Genomic DNA, 21,777 nt, shown 5'->3' with positions numbered 1-21,777 from the left:
GTTGCACTTAATTGCCCATCCGACCTTGTCACAGCTTTCCATATATTTGCTGAAGAGTCCTACAGAAAACATTTTGTTACGTACAGCAACATTTTCACAGGTTAGATCTGACTAGGAGAGCTGGTAAAAGTTTATGTTCAAAATTCCAGACAATATGATCGACTACATGTTTAGCTTGATAGCTGTTCCAGCGAGTGCACTTAGTGACATGAAGACAATAGGGGCTGTATGCCAGGCTACAGAAGAGGATGAAGTGGCGGTATGAGGACCCGGCGCACTTCTAGCGAATGCACATAGTGACAATAGAAGACAATAGGGGCTGTATGCAAGGCAATAGAAGAGGTTGAAGTGGCAGTTTGACCGTCAACACAACACCCAACACAATTGTGGGTCCGTCCCTGTGTCAGTAGGTCAGGTAAGCGTTACGTTGTTTAATTATATTTGTACAGCTTATCGACTCCGGAATGTGTCCTATATCGGGGAATTACGTATACGGCCTTCACGTTATTCTTCCCCGCCCTTAAGGCGGGGAAGTATACGGGAAACGTTAATTTTGTAGCATGGATGTCGACATGTTGGTTTATTTGAAATTTCAAGCCACGCATTTACGGAAACAAAACTTACAAATCATGTGCGTGGAATGTTGATGCTGTTCTTTTCCAGCTATAAGAGATACTTCAAAATCGTCTTTATGTAGTTGATTGATGCATCTGACCGTTTCTGGTCATTAGCTGACATTATTAAACCATTCATGTGTAATCCGATGTCCTTTTTTCCTCAAGGACTAATTTTCTGATTTTCACGGTGTATACAAAAGAAGAACTGTTCTCCGGAGATCGTAAATAACAGCATAATAAAAAGATTATGTTCTGAATATGCTTATTCATGAACAACGACGACATCTCAATTTAAATGTAATATGGCTGAATTCCACATTCTACATACCACACTTTTGATTGTTTGGATGCTCATGTTGACTGGAAATATTTGGAATAGTTATATTCCGTATTTTGAATTAAACCAGTCCCCCGGTTTTTTTATCAGTGCACCGCACATAGGCACATGTGAAACGTTTGGTAGCAAAGTCAAAGCACGGACGTACGTCTTTGGTCAAAGCAAAATCGGAGTAGTGTGTCGGCGAATTTGCATCAAGGCTGTAGTATTTTTCAACCGTTTAATGGAATTCAATTTACAGCCGTAGCTCGTCACTCATATATTTTGTGTCCCATGGCTCAAATCTATTTGCGTCTGCACCGTGTTCCACTGACCTCGATAATCAGTTGGATGAAGGCACAGCTCTCTACAGTCACATAGTTAACACCGAAGGCTATGAGGTTTTTTTAGGTCATAATCAGTTTTATGGCTCCGTCACAGGTGCTCCAAATATTGAAGCAGGGAAAACAAATTTCATAGAATCATTTCAAAAAGGAATAATGATATCCCCGTCACTTTTGGTAACTTTTAATGATGTCTCCATTGCAATTTTTACGGATTTTGATTCGTATGCATTATTTGATTCTCATCAGCGGAATGGTTTGGGTCAGGAATGCTTCTCGTAAGAAGCGACAAACGGGATCGGATGGACAGGCTTTGGTTGATGCATGGAATCGATCCTAATTGCGTGGATCGATGCTCATGATATTAGGCACTGGATTGTCTGGTCCAGACTCGATTATTTACAGAACGCCGTCATATAGCTGGGATATTGCTGAGTGCGGCGTTAAACAACAAACCAATCAATCATCATCATATGAACCTAAACCAGTCATTGTTACAAGTAAACCACATTCAACAAAAAGTTACTGACACTGGATAAAAAACAATACATAGGAAAAAAAACAAGCAACTCAACTCATCATGATCAGAATTACTATTCTTTGAAAGAAAGAAATACAAAAAGGAAACTGACCAAAAAACGTAAAACAAGAGACGAGGAATCTCCGTTATTGATTAGTCCCGGTATTGAAATGTTCTCCAACTACGTGATAATATTTTGAGTTGTGACCAATAGACCTTATCTAGTATGACTTTTTTGCCATATGGAGCCCTTAGTATTTTCACTTACATTATTATAACCAAATGCCAAGTGTAAAAAGAATGTGATCTATTATTTGAGTATGTGCATCTGCCAATGTTGTTGGCAGTTTTGATACTATTTCCACATGTTTACATTTGTGCCAGAAATTGCTTCCATTTCCTTCGATCTACTTTTTAAATAAAGACCGAGGTTAGAATAGGTTTTCAGCAACCTATACTTGCCGTAAGAGGCGACGAACAGGATTGGGTAGTCAGGCTCGCCGATTTGGTCGATGCATAACATCATATTGCAATTGCGTTGTTCGACGCTCGTGGTGTCAATCACTGGATGATCTGGTCCAGACTTGATTATTTACAGACCGCCGTCATATGGCTGGAATACTGCTTAGTGCGGCGTTAAACAAGAAACTTTTTAAATAGACCTACCCTATGCATATGTATCAACTGTATTGCCCAATACTCAAAACAGCGTTGTGTTATTTGTGGTTAATATAATTATGCTCCATCATGCCTTTCAGTAACATCATAATTATGCGTTTGTGAGGCATCACATATGGCGGGGAACTTTGATGCTCTGCATCAATGTTTTCTTGTTTATTTACTGTAGGCTCAATGATAAAACAATTTCAGCAATACTTTCATTGTTTTGTAACATAATCCTCATATCGACACTCCCTATATCAATCCCTTAATAATGTTCACATTAATAACATTTTTATTTGAAAAAAAGTCGAACTGTGTTATTTTTTTCATGCGCGTTCACCCCATATAATTGTGATAACGTTTCGCGACCCCACCTCGTTCGCTGTCTCATTTTTTCATATATTTTTTTTTCACGCCCCCCAAGCCTCACCTACAGTTAACTATGTACTACAATGCCCAATTACATTTATATAATAAATAATCTATCCTTCACGTCTGCAAAACAAATATTGAAAACGTGTTTTCTGTGAGTTTATTTTAACTGAGTTTGAAGTCTTCTAATTGTTTCCAAAACGATAAACACAAATTCATGGAATCTACTGATTGACCAGGAGCGAAACTTATACCACAAACTCGTCCAGGATAGTGGCATGGAAAACATACATCATCATCACATAATCCTATCATTTCCATAATAATTTTCGGAGATATCTAAGATGTCTTTAGTTCAAAATATTTGATATTCACTTACTTTGCTCTCTCGTGATCCAACTTTAAAGACTCTTTTGGTCGACATATTGGCAGTATAGAGATGAGACGCGGAGGGGTTGACGTGCGCGACAGTTGACGGCGACTATGAAGGAGAGTGAGAGGGATAGGGTACCTTATACCCCTGTTGCTGGACCCCTTATCTAACACGTGGCGGGGCCTGTGTTTGAAAACCCGGAAACAAATGCAAATAATCGGGTGAGTCTATGGAGTGGATCATTAAACTGCTGTTATACAAGACAATGCCAGTAGAATATCCGCTGTGCGGGTCGGGGTGTACTAGACACATTTATATGATCACATGCGAGTATGAACCTTGTGCAGTCAGTCGAACGTACATGTAGTTCCCACGCGTCACCCTAGGCTAGTTAACTTACACAGTGGTCGTATCCATGTAAGGATATATCAGCACTTCTAGTGTGTAGTTAATACAAAACTACTACAACCGCGACGTCTGCGTGAACAAGATGATAACTGTAAATGTGTATTGGTGTCTGGGGGTGGGTGGGGTAAGTAGGGGTGGTGGTGTCAGGTGTGTGTCTTGGGGTGAGTGGGGGTAGTGGTGTCAGGTGTGTGTCTGGGGGTGAGTTGGGGTGGAGGTGTCAGGTGTATCTGGGGTGAGTGGGGTTGTAGTGTCAGGTGTGTGTCTGGGGTGAGAGGGGGTAGTAGTGTCAGGCGTCTATCTGGGGGTGAGAGGGTGTGGTGGTGTCAGGTAAGTGTCTGGGGGTGACTTGGGGTGGAGGTGTCAGGTGTGTCTGGGGTGAGTTGGGTGGTGGTGTCAGTGTGTATCAGGGGTGAGAGGGGTTCGTGGTGGTGTCAGGTGTGTGTCTTGGGTGAGCGCGGGTAGGAGTGTCAGGTGAGTGTCTGGGGGTGAGGGGGTAGTGGTGTTGTCAGGTGAGTAAGTGGGGGTGTGTGGGGGTAGTGGTGTAAGGTGTGTCTGGGGTGAGTGGGGGTAGTGATGGTGTCAGGTGTGTGTCAGGGGTGAAAGGGGGTAGTGGTGGTGTCAGGCGAGTGTCACGGGTGAGAGGGGGTATTGGTGGTGTCAGGAGTGTGTCTGAGGTGAGTAGGGGTAGTGGTGGTGTCAGGTGTGTGTCGGGTTGAGAGGGGGTGGTGGTGTCAGGTAAGTGTCTTAGAGGTGGGGTGTCTTGCGATGATGTCAGATGTGTGTCTTGGGCGAGAGGAAGTGGTGGTGTCAGGTGTGTGTCTTGGGTGAGTGGTTTCAGGTGTCTTTGTTGGGGTGAGAAGGTGTGGTGGTGTCAGGTGAGTGAGTGGGGGTAGTGGTGGTGTCTGGTGTGTGTCGGGATGAGAGGGGGTGGTGGTGTCAGGTGTGTATCTGGGGGATTGGGGTTTCTTGGGGTGATGTCAGGTGGGTGTCTTGTGGGGGGAGGAAGTGGTGGTGTCAGGTGTGTGTCTGGGGTGACAGGGGGTGGTGGTGTAAGGTGTGTCTGGGGGGTGGGGGTGTCTTGGGGTTGATGTCAGGTGTGTGTCTTGGGTGAGAGGAAGTAATGGTGTCAGGTGTCTGTCTGGGGTGAGTGGTGTCAGGTGTCTGTCTGGTGGTGAGAGGGTGCGGTGGTGTCAGGTGAGAGAGTTGGGGTAGTGATGGTGTCAGGTGTGTGTCTGGGGTGAGAAGGGGTTATGGTGTCAGGTGTGTCTGGGTGAGAGGGGGTAGTGGTGGTGTCAGGTGTGTCTGGGTGAGAAGGGGTTATGGTGTCAGGTGTGTCTGGGTGAGAGGGGATAGTGGTGGTGTCAGGTGTGTGTCTGGGGTAAGAGGGGATAGTGGTGGTGTCAGGTGTGTCTGGGTGAGAAGGGGTTATGGTGTCAGGTGTGTCTGGGTGAGAGGGGATAGTGGTGGTGTCAGGTGTGTGTCAGGGATGAAAGGGTGTAGTGGTGGTGTCATGTGTGTGTCTGGGGTGAGAGGGGGTAGTGGTGTCAGGTGTGTGTCTGGGGTGAGAGGGGGTAGTGGTGGTGTAAGGTGTGTCTGGGGGTGAGAGGGGACAGTGGTGTCAGGTGAGTGTCTGGGGTGAGTGGTGTCAGGTGTCTATCTGGTGGTGAGAGGGTGTGGTTCTGTCAGGTGAGTGAGGTGGGGGTAGTGGTGGTGTCTGGTGTGTGTCTGCGGTTGAGAGGTGATAGTGGTGGTGTCATGTGTGTGTCTGGGGTTAAGAGGGGTAGGGGTGGTGTCAGGTGTGTGTCTGGGGTTGAGAGGTGATAGTGGTGGTGTCATGTGTGTGTCTGGGGTTAAGAGGGGTTAGTGGTGGTGTCAGGTGTGTGTCTGGGGTGGGAGGGGGTAGTGGTGGTGTCAGGTATGTGTCTGGGGTGAGAGAGGGTAGTGGTGTCATGTGTGTGTCTGGGGTGAGTGAGTTTAGTGGTGTCATGTGTGTCTGGCGGTGAGTGGTGTCAGGTGTCTATCTGGGATGAGAGAGGGTAGTTGTGGTGTCAGGTGAGTGTCGGGGTGAGTGGTGTCAGGTGTGTGTCTGGGGTGAGTGGTGCCATGTTTGTGTCGGTGTGTGTGTCTCGGGTGAGTGGTACTCACTGCTGTAGTAGACGGCCTGTCACTACCTTTGTAGAAGTTGTAGTACCCGAAATAGTACTCACTGCTGTAGTAGACGCCGCGTCACTACCATTGTAGTAGTAGTTGTAGCCGAAATAGTACTCGCAGTAGGCGCGTCACCACCATTGTAGAAGTTGTAGTACTCGTAATAGTACTCACTGCAGCAGTAGACGGCGCGTCACCACCATTGTACAAGTTGTAGTACCCGCAATAGTACTCACTGCAGCAGTAGACGGCGCGTCACTACCATTATAGAAGTTGTAGTACCCGCAATCGTACTCACTACTGTAGAAGACGCCGTGTCACTACCATTGTAGTAATAGTTGTAGCCGCAATAGCACTAACTGCCGTAGTAGACGGCGCGTTACTACCATTGTAGAAGTTGTGGTACCCGCAATAGCACTCACTGCAGCAGTAGACGGCGCGTCACTACCATTGTAGAAGTTGTAGTACCCGCAATAGTACTCACTGAAGCAGTAGACGGCCTGTCACTACCATTGTAGAAGTTGTAGTACCCGCAATAGTTCTCACTGCTGTAGTAGACGGCCCGTCACTTCCATTGTAGAAGTTGTAGTACCCGTAATAGTACTCACTACTGTAGAAGACGCCGTGTCACCACCATTGTAGTAGTAGTTGTAGCCGCAATAGTACTCACTGCAGCAGTAGACGGCCTGTCACTACCATTGTAGAAGTTGTAGTACCCGTAATAGTACTCACTACTGTAGAAGACGCCTGGTCACCACCATTGAAGTAATAGTTGTAGCCGCAATAGTACTCACTGCAGCAGTAGACGGCCTGTTACTACCATTCTAGAAGTTGTAGTACCCGCAATAGTACTCACTGCTGTAGTAGACGGCCTGTCACTGCCATTGTAGAAAATGGTAGGGCCCGCAATAGTACTCACTGCTGTAGTAGACGGCCTGTCACTACCATTGTAGAAATTGTAGTGCCCGCAATAGTACTCACTGCTGTAGTAGACGGCCTGTCACTACCATTCTAGAAGTTGTAGTACCCGCAATAGTACTCACTGCTGTAGTAGACGGCCTGTCACTAACATTGTAGAAGTTGCAGTACCCGTAATAGTACTCACCGCTGTAGTAGACGGCCTATCACTACCATTCTAGAAGTTGTGGTACCCGCAATAGTACTCACTGCTGTACTAGACGGCGCGTTACTACCATTCTAGAAGTTGTGGTACCCGCAATAGTACTCACTGCTGTAGTAGACGGCCTGTCACTACCATTCTAGAAGTTGTAGTACCCGCAATAGTACTCACTGCTGTAGTAGACGGCCTGTCACTAACATTGTAGAAGTTGCAGTACCCGTAATAGTACTCACCGCTGTAGTAGACGGCCTATCACTACCATTCTAGAAGTTGTGGTACCCGCAATAGTACTCACTGCTGTACTAGACGGCGCGTTACTACCATTCTAGAAGTTGTGGTACCCGCAATAGTACTCACTGCTGTAGTAGACGGCCTGTCACTACCATTGTAGAACTTGTAGTGCCCGCAATAGCACTCACAGCAGCAGTAGACGGCATGTCACTACCATTGTAGAAGTTGTAGTTCCCGTAATAGTACTCACTGCTGTAGTAGACGGCCTGTCACTACCATTCTAGAAGTTGGAGTACCCGTCATAGTACTCACTACTGAAGAAGACGGCCTGTCACTAACATTGTAGAAGTTGTAGTACCCGCAATAGTACTCACTGCTGTAGTAGACGGCCTGTCACTACGATTTTAGAAGTTGTGGTAACCGCAATAGTACTCACAACTGTAGTAGACGGCCTGTCACTACCATTGTAGAAGATGAAGTACCCCCAATAGTACTCACTGCTGTAGTAGACGGCCTGTCACTACCATTGTAGAAGATGAAGTACCCCCAATAGTACTCACTGCTGTAGTAGACGGCGCGTCACTAACATTCTAGAAGTTGTTGTACCCGCAATAGTACTCAATGCGGTATTCACGATAATAATATTATTGACCACTATCATGAAGTCACACCACTATCAGTTTAATAGAATTACATGGAGTGAGTAAATATGGTTTTATGCCACGTTTCGTTCTATTGCAGCAATATCAATAGCGGGGGACACCAGAAATGGGGTTCACAAATTGTACCCGTGTCTGGAATCGAACCCGGGTCTTCAAGTCTTTAAATAGAGGTCGTACCACTAAGATTGTACTGGTTGTAGTACTGGTAATTTTATAGAAGTCGTACAACCATCATGTGTAAGAAGTTCTCTTATATCTTTCTGTTTTGATGATAGCGGCGTTAAAACCGGGTCGTAATACAAGTATGATCTGTTCGTGGAACACTGATGTAATCCTGAGACTCAATTTGTTGGCGAGGTCCGTCAAGCCCGTGAAGTCCAGTGCCTTAACACATCACATAATAGACGGCCTGGGCACTACCATTGCAGAAGTTGTAGTACCCGCAATAGCACTCACTGCTGTAGTAGACGGCCTGTCACTACCATTATATTAATTAATTGTAGAACCCACAAAAGCACTCACTGCAGCAGTAGACGGCGCGTCACTACCATTGTATTAGTTGTGGTAGCCGCAATAGTACTCACTGCTGTAGTAGACGGCGCGTCACTACCATTATATTAGTTGTGGTAGCCGCAATAGTATTCACTGCTGTAGTAGACGGCGCGTCACTACCATTGTAGAAGTTGTAGTACCCGCAATAGTACTTACTGCTGTAGTACACGGCGTGTCACTACCATTCTAGAAGTTGTAGTACCCGCAGTGGAAATCACTGCAGCAGTAGACGGCACGTCACTACCATTGTAGAGGTTGTAGTACCCGCAATAGTATTCACTGCTGTAGTAGACGGCCTGTCACTACCATTGTAGAAGTTGTAGTACCCGCAATAGTACTCACTGCTGTAGTAGACGGCCTGTCACTACTATTGTAGAAGTTGTAGTACCCGCAATAGTTCTCACTGCTGTAGTAGACGGCCTGTCACAACCATTGTAGAAGTCGTAGTACCCGCAATAGTACTTACTGCTGTAGTAGATGGCCTGTCACTAACATTCTAGAAGATGTAGTACCCGCAATAGTATTCACTGCTGTAGTAGACGGCGCGTCACTAACAATCTAGAAGCTGTAGTACCCGCAATATTACTCACAGCTGTAATAGACGGCCTGTCACTACCATTCTAGAAGTTGTAGTACCCGCAGTGGAAATCACTGCAGCAGTAGACGGCGCGTCACTACCATTGTAGAAGTTGTAGTACCCGCAATAGTACTCACTGCTGTAGTAGACGGCCTGTCACTACCATTGTAGAAGTTATAGTACCCGCAATAGTACTCACCGCTGTAGTAGACGGCCTGTCACTACCATTGTAGAAGTTGTAGTACCCGCAATAGTACTTACTGCTGTAGTAGACGGCGCGTCACTACCATTGTAGTAGTTGTGGTAACCGCAATAGCACTCACTATTGTAGTAGATGGCCTTTCACTACTATTGTAGAAGTTGTAGTACCCGCAATAGTACTCACTGCTGTAGTAGACGGCGCGTCATTACCATTGTAGTAGTTGTGGTAGCCGCAATAGTAGTTGTAGTACCCGCATGGTACTCAATGCGGTATTCACGATAATAATATTATTGACCACTATCATGAAGTCACACCACTATCAGTTTAATGGAATTACATGGAGTGAGTAAATATGGTTTTACGCCACGTTTCGTTCTATTGCAGCAATATCAATAGCGGGGGACACCAGAAATGGGGTTCACAAATTGTACCCGTGTCTGCTTTAGTGTTTCACAAATTGCTTTAGTGGTTCACAGATTGCTTTAGTGGTTCACAAATTGCTTTAGTGGTTCACAAATTGCTTTAGTGGTTCACAGGTTGCTTTAGTGTTTCACAAATTGCTTTAGTGGTTCACAGATTGCTTTAGTGTTTCACAAATTGCTTTAGTGTTTCACAAATTGCTTTAGTGGTTCACAGACTGCTTAAGTGGTTCACAGATTGCTTTAGTGTTTCACAAATTGCTTTAGTGTTTCACAGATTGCTTAAGTGGTTCACAGATTGCTTTAGTGGTTCACAGATCATTGTTTAAATGGTTCACAAATCGGCTTAGTAACGTACATGTTCATATCCCAGAGGAACATATATTAAAGCACTTCTCTTCATGTAAGAACATTAGTTGTCGCCAAACAGTTGTATGCAGTTATGTAAGTTTATTGTAATGACGTTACATTGCGGTGAAACACGAGCTTCGTACGTACCCTTATATAAGGAGGTAATTTTATAGTCACGGTTTAAAGACACGCTGTTTTTTGGACACATTGAAAAGCCTGCTTATGTAAAGTTTCATCCCACCTTTATTGTCTGCTATCTATAACCCAGTTGTACGTACTGGAACACTCAGATGTGTTTACATAACCTGTGTGAGTTTTGAGCTTTTGACGGGTGCTATGGCGGAGTTTAGTGAAGAATGCAGGCTTGGTAACTACACATTAAGATCACGAGCTACACGTTGCCACGCGACCGCCTCGATATGCTTCTGTGTATGCTGTGTCAGCCACACTTACACGAGAACCGCAAACATAATTTAATAATATTTCAACTGGGCATCGAGCTTTAATCAATGCCTTGTGTATTGCGGTTCATTGTTGTGATACGTACACCATTGCTCGGTAAGTTACACGTAAAGCTGCCGTGTACCAATGTACAGTAGTGAGCTATGCAATGATACTATTGTATCTTAAAGCGATATATAATGGTACTACGTTGTCTCAGTGCTAGTGGTAGTGGTAGTGGTAGTGGTAGTGGTAGTAGTGTTAGTGGCAGTGGTAGTAGTCGTGATAAATACAGGCCTTTTCCCGCACATTCCCATATCTTACAGGATATCTACATGCAGTGTAGTTCAGGTAATAGTGACACAGGCAGATACAGTAATCTTGGAGCTAACGGGGGTCATTTTCTTCAGCCTTGATAATATGCGTTACTGGGTAATTATTCAATTTGTGCATTTAGGCATGTGTGAAATGATGAGGCGAAAAGGTCTGAAAGAGTTCAATCAGCTTTTGCTGGCCATAATACAAGCAAAGTATCTGTCGCCCGGATGTCGTGCACGTCAGACACCCCCCGCTGCTACTTGCGCAGATAAGCTATATTTGTACAGACACTAGACAGTATAGCTACACAGAACACTGGGGCTTTGTTGTCTCTTCTTCTCGTGATATTTATATGCTTTCTCCATGCAGTGTGAGTCTTCACAGAGAGAAGAAGAACTCTATGAAACCCAATGTCGATTCATAGCCAACGTACTGTTAGCTCACAGATACTTCAGTAACCCATGCTTGCCGTAAAAGGCGACTATGCTTTGTAAGAGGCGACCAACGGGATCGGGTGGTCAGTCTCGCTGACTTGGTTGATGCATGTCATAGCATCCCAACTGCGTAGATCGCTGCTCATGATGTCAATCAACAGACTCGATTATTCACAGACTGCCGTCATGCAGCTGGACTTTTGTTGAGTGCGGCGTTAAACAACAAACAAACAAATCGCAGGTATAAATGTAACATAAGAGCCTCTCTCCGGGAATTATTAGTGGCAAGAATGGTGACTGAGCTCCGACCTATAAATACTTTGGGAGAGAGCGTGATATTAAGTTGCCGCCCCAAATTGATTGAGTGTCTTTTTAAGAGTGAACATTTCCGAATATGTCTGTGTTGACTGCAATTAACATTAGAGGTATGTATAGATATACGTTGTTTTTTCACCTGTTCTGATGTGATATCAGTTTGATGAGTTGTCTCGACTACTGTTCAGTGCCAGTGCAATCTGAGACGGATTTTATTCAGTTATGTATATATATATACCACGTCTAACTCAAAGTGGGAGTAGTAGTCTCTCTTAAAGGTTTACATTGATTGTACTGGTTGTTCGTTAAGATGGTGGTCTTCGTGAGGTTTTATAAAGATGTTATAGTTTTCTAAATGTCCAAATAAAGAATATTTTTTAATCTGCATGCCGACTGAACAAAACATGTAGGTGGTTTTTTTTCTCAGCTATCATTGTGTTATCATTCTGGGTACCCATCTTAGGAACTGCACACGTGTTGGGTAAGATGTGCTGTACTGACTGACCCAGTAACACACACAGTTGTAACCATGTGTTGCTGTCTGCGTGATTCACTGTGTCAGGTTCCATTGACAATGTGCCGGATACTTATCATTACGATGCAAACTGTATGGGTATTGTGTCTTTGTTTGTAATTTGGGTGACTATTTCTATTTAAAGTGTGTACATATTCCATAGTTTGGGAACATTCTTCTAGTTTTCTTTGGTAGGCCTTCTTGCGGTGGCTTATGAAGGAAAATGTAAAAGATTGCGAAGTATGAAGCGTCAGTAAAATCTACTGACACGTAGTTAACATGGACTTTAAAGTTTGGTGCTTGGGGCCCGTTCCACGAAGCGACCGTAGCGCCAAGGTGATCATAACTCCGATCCTTTAAACAACATAGTGAGTGAGTGAGTATGGTTTTACGCCGCTTTTAGCAATATTCCAGCAATATCACGGCGGGGGTCACCAGAAATGGGCTTCACACATTGTACCCATGTCGGGAATCGAACCCGGGTCTTCGGCGTGACGACCGAACGCTTTATCCACTAGGCTACCCGACCGCCCCTTTAACAACATAGATTTACGACTGTCGTTTAGCTACGATCGCCTTTTAGCTATAGCTACTTGCTGTAATACTAAATGCGGCTACATTTCGGCGCACCATAGGAGACAAGAATAGGTTTCGTTTATATGAACTGAATATTCAGTGTTTCTGTCATTCATGTTATTCAGGATATATCTTGTTAACACGTTGCAGATATTTACTGTTTTAACCACTATCAAAGCTGAAACAGCTTATATTTATATTTCCGTTGGAACAAAATATAAAGTTGACGTCCCCCTGCACTGTTGTTCTCACTTAAACATTGGGTTCATTCGAGGGCGAACCGTCAGAGTGAAGGCCCAACCTGTATGAACGTCGCAGCAGAGACTTTATAGTATATCGTATATAGAATCCATGTTCGGAGATTTTGACATAACCTTAAAGGCGAGAGGTATCATTAGCGTGTGCAGAAAAACTCTAACATCCTATTATTTGGTTAATATGAATATGATTTAATAAAAGTAATGGTACGAAGTGCCTTAAAAGTTGAAACGCGAAGGTTAACATATTTATCGGAGACCAAACTGAATAAGAAATCAGTAAACAACCACACAAGATATATGAATAATAAACACATTATATTGAAAGACACAGTATTAAGTTTACAATCACAAGAGGCAATGCAAGTATGTAGCAGCAGCAATAGATAATAGCCCCTGGACTAAATGTGCCCTCACGTCTGTTCAGAATGTGTCACTGTCAATTGTCTTAAGAGAGTGACGTGCTCTGCGGAATTCGGAAACAGTGTTGGAGGCTGTGGCAGGAAGCCGATGTTTTCAGAAAGGTATTCTGTCCGCACGGGGAACGTAGAAAAGACGCAAGTCAGTTCGTAGAAACTCCCTCGTCTCTCTTTGTGGAGGTACAGCCTGCCCTTTAGAGACCGTCACCTCACGAAACTTATCGACAGTCTGTCCCGAAAGTGCATCAACAACAGCATAGCCCGTTCGCGATGCTCTCTGTACCGAGGTGTCAATCCCTTGCTACCACAATAACTGGCGGAGGTCACTCTAGTTATATATTTTACGAGAGCCTCATTCAGTTTGTTGCCACCAACAATAAACAAAATAAACTTATATTATCTTCTGTCACATTACAGTGATCTAGATAAGCCTAACTTCTCCAAACAAGACAAGACATTTACAATCACAGGTCACTGCAGAATGATCACATCTATTTTAAGTATAGGCGCGGAATCGATTGGTTGTATTTACACTTCTTCGCTGTATTTACTGGGATGAGCGCAGCGAAGGTATTCCACTGTGGGTAAGCAGTTAAACACACAGCCTTTGTCCCGAAGTACAAAACCGTTGATATCAAGAGTAAAATGTTTAAGTGATCTTTACATATGAACGTGGCCGAATCGTTATGGATTTACAGTGATAGCAGAAGTTCATTACGAGTGCTTACGAACGTCTGTTTTGTGGTAATGTCTTTCGCCCAATGAAGAATATGAACATATAAATGTATGAAAAACGTTAAACTCATAAATTAGAAACAGATATGTGCCCGAGAAACACTTATCTTCCCGAGGCTTACAATGTAACCCGTTTACCAGTTGAACACAAACAAAACTTGTCATTTGGACATCATACTGTTGACTAAGACAGTGACAGTGGGTACTGCTGGATGTAGACACGGTGATCATATGTGAATTATCACTGCTTGCTGCTCACGGTATAAACAGAATAGCCAATGTTTATAACAAAAAAAAACATGATTATGGAGTGGCTTCATCTTGCAATCCACAAGACAGGAAAGCAATACTCGACCATTTGTGCAGAGTGCATCAAACCAAGTCAGCGAGCTTGACCACCAGATCCCGTTAATCGCCTTTTACGCCAAGCATAGTCGCCTCTTACGACAAACATGGGTTGCTGAAGACCTATTCTACCCCGGATCTTCACGGGTTTACTACTACTACTACTACTACTACTCCTACTACTACTACTACTACTACCTAAAACTATTACTACTACCTACTACTATTACTACTACCATTGCTACAACTACTTCTACCTAAAACTGCTACCACCATTACTATAGAAAGCCAGTTGGTCAAGCAAAGAGGACATTATATATAAAAAAAGTGTGATTGACAATAAAGTTAAATAAGTAAACATAATCTCTGCTATACTGAACTGAAATAGAACGCTGTGGGACATTAATTAATACAATCTCGAATACTGTATGTGAGTGAGTGAGTGAGTTAATGTTGAATGTCACATCGTCAATATTTCAGCCATATCGTGACTATCGATGGTTAAACATAATAAATACATTTAGTCTATATACAAAAACTGCCAACGAAGGACAGTAAAATAACTAGACTTATCGCAGAAACAAATCTATAAGTAGTATGTAATTATAAAAAAAGGATATTACTATACACAACAATACTGATAAAACGGGCTATAGATCGCTAGCAAGTGAAGGTAGATCACCACACTAGGGACCATGGGGACTTACAGTACCTTTGCTACCTGCAGGGGCCCCAGCAGGATCAACATCATCCCTTCAGGTGTTGGCGATTATTGACACATTTAGCCAACAGCATATATTCTATTATTGAAAACGTGGCAGAAATAAATCTTACAATTTTGAATGAAGTAGTCTGACATACCCTCTCAGGGCGACAGTAATTTACACTACTTTTACCCCCTTCGAGGATACAGCCACTAACAATCTCAGTTATCAAATTTATTCTACCAATTATAAAAAAAATCCTTCATTACATACAAAACATGTCAATCAGAATTTGTGAAATAACTCAATTTCCTTAAAAACCGACGATTAAATGATAACTTATACTAAAAAGATCCTTAATGAAGTGTGGCGATTGACTGTACACATCCAGATACTGGTATTTTAGACGACATGTACAACTAGCCACACGGTGCGGACTAAAATCAAAATGTTGGTGTTTTATTGAATGTAAAGTCAGTATTATGACGAATGATGCGCCGTCGGTACTCTAGTTTGTGTTGCCTTCCATTTATGTCAGTCTATCACACAAAGGCACTTTCATGTTGGTGTGGCACCAGCATTGACTCAACATCTTCGACAAATTCTTACTGCCATTGCTCGGGATGCGCGCAGCACATAGAAGTAGGTCACACATGTCAAACTTTCACTTGAAGCAAGGACGAAATCTAAATGCAATGGACACCACATAATCTGGTGACCATGTGACATGTCCTCCGGCGACTGGAACAGATATACATGTGCGGTGATCGGTGACGATGGTACCTGGGCCTCAGTGAGGTGCAAACTACACACGAGATATCCGACCTCGGTTGTTTGCAGAAAAGAAAAGGTCAATGGAGACAAATCTGACTTATCTTCTGTTGATATCACTCATCGGGCATTCGTGCCCTCTAGGTAAGTCATATAATGTATTTACTACATAGATGTATTATCTGAGGTCCGAGAGGACTTTTTAAACGTCTTATGTTTTAATATAAATTTCATGTAAGATCGATTACACTTATTAGCTACCTTTTGCTCATGCTTCAAGACTGTAGGCCATTTCCTAATACATGCAGGATAGTGAGTGCCCGGATCGTAGACATCAGGGAAATACAGACTGAGACGTTGATGATGTCCCCCCATTTATGTTCAGCCCAGAAAGAAGGCGATGTGATACATGTAGAGCTGTGCAGGTGGAATTATCACGATATACAACGACAATTATTCTCATGACATATGGGTGATACTTTTATAATTCAAATGTATCCGTATTAATGTAGCACAATAAAATGATGAGTGTGTGTGGTACCAGCCCTAATACACCCAGATGACCCCACTCCCTCTCACACCCACCCCATCCACCCCGCCTGCAAATGGGCTACAGGGACCGTGTATTGTAGTATCTCGAGTATCTAACAGATCCCCATCTTGCATGTAATGGGTCTATGCAAGGTAGGCACAGCATGCTTCCGAATTCGGCATCATGTGTAGGAAGTTCACACAGAAGTGACCAGCTGCAGTCAGACACGGTCAGCGAGGGAACAGGTCACCTGTTGCGATGTCTATTTCACAAGTCACTTAAATGTGTCAGTAATGAGACCCTGGCATGCCTGCTATGCACATCATCAGTTTCAATCAATCACCTGTCAGTTGTACACTTGTAGTATGAACATTCACGACAGAGGTAATTGCTGTCTACCGTACCTGTTTAGCGCCGGCCTTGGCTGGGCACTTAATGGTCAGCAGGGAGTTGGCCTTCCCAGAGGCGGCCCTGTAAGGAGGTCAAACAAAAGCCAGGGCTACTTAGTGGACGAATATATCCAGGGGTCAATAACAACATACACGACAAAGAAATAGCATACACGAATAGTGTATTGTAGTATTCAGGCTCTATCTCTCATATTATTTAAAAGTACACCCTTTATAGGCTTTGTATGGTTATGCATGTGTCTTCTTTTTCAATTTTCGAATCTGTTATGTCAGTCAGGAAAACATATATTGTTAAAATAAAGAGTGATCAAATGCAATTACATTATAAGTTGTCAACCGATCTCGAGGGCTATATGGTGCGATGTCCCCTGTGTGAGAGCCTATGTACACCGAGCCGTTAGGTTCACACGCAGGGCACATCACACCACATACCTTACGCATTTATCTCACCGACATTCATTCATACAGACCCTGAATTCATGTCCGACGTTTCACAGAGTAAAACGCTTTACGAGGTACTTCCCTTTACCAAATGCATTCGAATAACCATCGGTTCATTTCAGCTCAACGATACGTATGCGAGATAAGCAAGTTATCAAGAGTGTGTTCCGATTGATTTCTCAGCGGGTTACATGAGCGGGCTACATGGAAAATAATTGCCCGCACCTTAACCAATCAGAAGCTAGTATTTTAATGTAAGGTGAGATAAATACTTATGTTCTTACCTTACTAACGCAACACCCCCTGACCGAAATTTGAAGACATTCATATAATCACTGGTTTCCTTTATTTGATCATATTTCAATACAAAAAGGCAAACTAACCAAAGCGAAACGACGACAAACACGTCAAACCCTCGATCACCAGTGTGTGTTTGACACAAGAAGGGACACTATCTAAATATATATATAAACATAGCCACAAAATGAAAACTAATAAAAAAAAATGGAGAAAAAAATCAATCGCCTATTTTCTTTCAAACATCAATACGATTGATAATAGATATATTGACTACCAAGCCGTAGATATTGTCTGATTATAGTGTATGAATAACTGTACTCATCGTCGACCTTTATCATGTCATTGAAACGCTGCAGAAATAAGACACGGTAGAGAGACAACCAGCCGTCCCGCAACACGGTGTAGAGCGAGTACCACTAACCAAATCTTGAGGCTCGATACAATGACATATTGCTCTCCTTACATGCTGCCTACACGTCATGGTCTGACATTGCGTAGCGTATTTACTTTAAAGGCTTTTTAAGGGTGGTAGCGTGAGAGAGTGAGTATGTTTTTACACCGTGTTCAGCAATATTTCAGCAATATCACGGCGGGGACACCAGAAATGTGCATGACACATTGTACACATGTGGAGACTCGAACCCGTGCCTTCGGCGTGACGAGCGAACACTTTGACCACCAGGCTACCCCACCGCTCCAGACTGCTAGATCTCACTTACATAAGAACATGTGTAACGTATTTACTATGGAGGCCAGTAGGCTGCTTGATGTGAGTAACGCAATGACACATTGTGTAGCGTAATTTCTATAGAGGCCAGTAGGCTGCTTGATGTTACTGATATAAGGGCACATTATGTAGCGTATTTTCTATAGAGGCCAGTAGGCTGCGTGTTGTTACTTACATAAGGACACGTTGTGTAGCGTATTTTCTATGGAGGCCAGTAGGCTGCTTGATGTTACTTACATAAGGGCACATTATGTAGTGTAATTTCTATGGAGGCCAGTAGGCTGCTTGATATTACTTGCATAAGGACACATTGTGTAGCGTATTTATTTATGGAGGCCAGTAGGCTGCTTGATGTAACTTGCATAAGTGCGCATTATGTACCGTAATTTCTATAGAGGCCAGTAGGCTGCGTGTTGTTACTTACATAAGAACACGTTGTGTAGCGTATTTTCTATGGAGGCCAGTAGGCTGCTTGATATAACTTGCATAAGAACACATTATGTAGCTTACTTTCTATAGAGGCCTATAGGCTACTTGATGTTACTGACATAAGGACACATTATGTAGCGTATTTTCTGTAAATGCCAGTAGGCGGCTTGGACACATTGTGTAGCGTATTTTCTTTGGAGACCAATAGGCTGCTTGATGTTACTGACATAAGGACATATTATGTAGCGTATTTTCTATAGAGGCCAGTAAGCTGCTTGATGTTACTTACATAAGGACACATAATGTAGCGTATTTTCTATAGAGGCCAGTAAGCTGCTTGATGTTACTTACATAAGGACACATAATGTAGCGTATTTTCTATAGAGGCCTATAGGCTGCTTGATGTTACTGACATAAGGACACATTATGTGGCGTATTTTCTATAGAGGCCAGTAAGCTGCTTGATGTTACTTACATAAGGACACATAATGTAGCGTATTTTCTATAGAGGCCAGTAGGCTGCGTTATTCCTTACATAAGGACACATTGTGTAGCGTATTTCCATGGAGACCAATAGGCTGCTTGATGTTACTGACATAAGGACATATTATGTATCGTATTTTCTATAGAGGCCAGTAAGCTGCTTGATGTTACCTACATAAGGACCCATAATGTAGCGTATTTTCTATAGAGGCCAGTAGGCTGCGTTATTCCTCACATAAGGACACATTGTGTAGCGTTTTGTCTATGGAGGCCAGTAGGCTGCTTGATGTTTCTTGCATAAGGGCACATTATGTAGCGCAATTTCTATAGAGGCCAATAGGCTGCTTGATGTTACTTACATGAGGGCACATTGTGTAGCGTTTTGTCTATAGAGGCCAGTAGGCTGCTTGATGTTTCTTGCATAAGGGCACATTATGTAGCGCAAATTGTATAGAGGCCAGTAGGCTGCGTGTTGTTACTTACATAAGAACACGTTGTGTAGCGTATTTTCTATGGAGGCCAGTAGGCTGCTTGATCTTACTAGCATAAGGACACATTATGTAGCGTATTTTCTATGGAGGCAAGTAGGCTACGTGTTGTTACTTACATAAGGACACATTATGTATCGTACTCTGTATAGAGGCCAGTAGGCTGCGTTATTCCTTACATAAGGACACATTGTGTAGCGTATTGTCTATGGAGGCCAGTAGGCTGCTTGATCTTACTAGCATAAGGACACATTATGTAGTGTATTTTCTATGGAGGCGAGTAGGCTACGTGTTGTTACTTACATAAGGACACATTGTGTAGCGTATTGTCTATGGAGGCCAGTAGGCTCCTTGATGTTACTTACATGAGGGCACATTATGTAGTGTAATTTCTATGGAGGCCAGTAGACTGGTTGATATTACTTGCATAAGGACACATTGTGTAGCGTATTTATTTATGGGGGCCAGTAGGCTGCTTGATGTTACTTCCATAATGGCGCATTATGTAGCATAATTTCTATAGAAGCCAGTAGGCTGCGTGTTGTTACTTACATAAGAACACGTTGTGTAGCGTATTTTCTATGGAGGCCAGTAGGCTCCTTGATATTACTTGCATAAGAACACATTGTGTAGAGTACTTTCTATGGAGGCCAGTAGGCTGCTTGATCTTACTAGCAAAAGGGCACATTATGTAGCGTATTTTCTATGGAGGCAAGTAGGCTACGTGTTGTTACTTACATAAGGACACATAATGTAGCGTACTTTGTATAGAGGCAAGTAGGCTGCTTGATGTTACTGACATAAGGACACATTATGTATCGTATTTTCTATAGAGGCCAATAGGCTGCGTTATTCCTTACATAAGGACACATTGTGTAGCGTATTGTCTATGGAGGCCAGTAGGCTGCTTGATGTTACTTACATAAGGGCACATTATGTAGTGTAATTTCTATGGAGGCTAGTAGACTGGTTGATATTACTTGCATGAGGACACATTGTGTAGCGTATTTATTTATGGGGGCCAGTAGGCTGCTTGATGTAACTTACATAAGAACACGTTGTGTAGCGTACTTTGTATAGAGGCCAGTAGGTTGCTTGATGTTACTGACATAAGGACACATTATGTATCGTATGTTCTATAGATGCCAATAGGCTGCGTTATTCCTTACATAAGGACACATTGTGTAGCGTATTGTCTATGGAGGCCAGTAGGCTGCTTGATGTTACTTACATAAGGGCACATTATGTAGTGTAATTTCTATGGAGGCCAGTAGACTGGTTGATATTACTTGCATAAGGACACATTGTGTAGCGTATTTTTTATGGAGGCCAGTAGGCTACTTGATGTTACTTGCATAAGCGCGCATTATGTAGCGTATTTTCTATGGAGGCAAGTAGCCTACGTGTTGTTACTTACATAAGGACACACTATGTAGCGTACTTTCTATAGAGGCCTATAGGCTGCTTGATGTTACTGACATTAGGACACATTATGTAGCGTATCTTCTGTAAATGCCAGTAGGCGGCTTGGACACATTGTGTAGCGTATTTTCTATGGAAACCAATAGGCTGCTTGATGTTACTGACATAAGGACACATTATGTAGCGTATTTTCTATAGAGGCCAGTAGGCTGCTTGATGTTACTGACATAAGGGCACATTATGTATCGTATTTTCTATAGAGGCATATAGGCTGCTTGATGTTACTGACATAAGGACACATAATGTAGCGTATTTTCTATACAGGCCTATAGGCTGCTTGATGTTACTGACATAAGGACACATTATGTAGCGTATTTCTTATAGAGGCCTATAGGCTGCTTGATGTTACTGACATAAGGACACGTTATGAAGCGTTTTTTCTATAGAGGCCTATAGGCTGCTTGATGTTACTGACATAAGGACACGTTATGAAGCGTATTTTCTATAGAGGCCTATAGGCTGCTTGATGTTACTGACATAAGGACACGTTATGAAGCGTATTTTCTGTAGAGGCCTATAGGCTGCTTGATGTTACTGACATAAGGACACATTATGTAGCGTATTTCTTATAGAGGCCTATAGGCTGCTTGATGTTACTGACATAAGGACACGTTATGAAGCGTTTTTTCTATAGAGGCCTATAGGCTGCTTGATGTTACTGACATAAGGACACGTTATGAAGCGTATTTTCTATAGAGGCCTATAGGCTGCTTGATGTTACTGACATAAGGACACGTTATGAAGCGTATTTTCTGTAGAGGCCTATAGGCTTCTTGATGTT

General features: G+C 43.0%; 1 protein-coding gene across 5 annotated transcripts in view; it reads right to left on the bottom strand.

Annotated features, from left to right (window-relative positions):
• LOC124115540 (porphobilinogen deaminase-like) overlaps window positions 1-21,777 on the bottom strand; it is a 96,504-nt gene that overhangs the window by 21,560 nt on the left and 53,167 nt on the right. The window contains exon 2 of one of the 5 annotated variants that reach the window (XM_048386226.1): window positions 16,641-16,707. The exons of 3 other annotated variants lie outside the window; for them this stretch is intronic. Coding sequence is in view for 1 of the 2 variants with exons in the window: in XM_046476566.2 (XP_046332522.1) it covers window positions 3,212-3,256 (45 nt within the window). In the remaining variant the exon portion in view is untranslated. Of the gene's footprint in view, window positions 1-3,211; window positions 3,573-16,640; window positions 16,708-21,777 lie in introns of those variants that run through there. One more of the 5 variants, XM_046476566.2, reaches the window with a different exon arrangement.

This window comes from Haliotis rufescens, unplaced genomic scaffold (genome assembly GCF_023055435.1).
Source record: "Haliotis rufescens isolate VD_foot unplaced genomic scaffold, xgHalRufe1.0.p SCAF_6, whole genome shotgun sequence".
NCBI classification, from domain to species: Eukaryota; Metazoa; Mollusca; class Gastropoda; order Lepetellida; family Haliotidae; genus Haliotis; species Haliotis rufescens.
The sequence above is the reverse complement of the archived record's forward strand: the minus strand, read 5'-3'. Positions and strand labels throughout refer to the sequence as shown.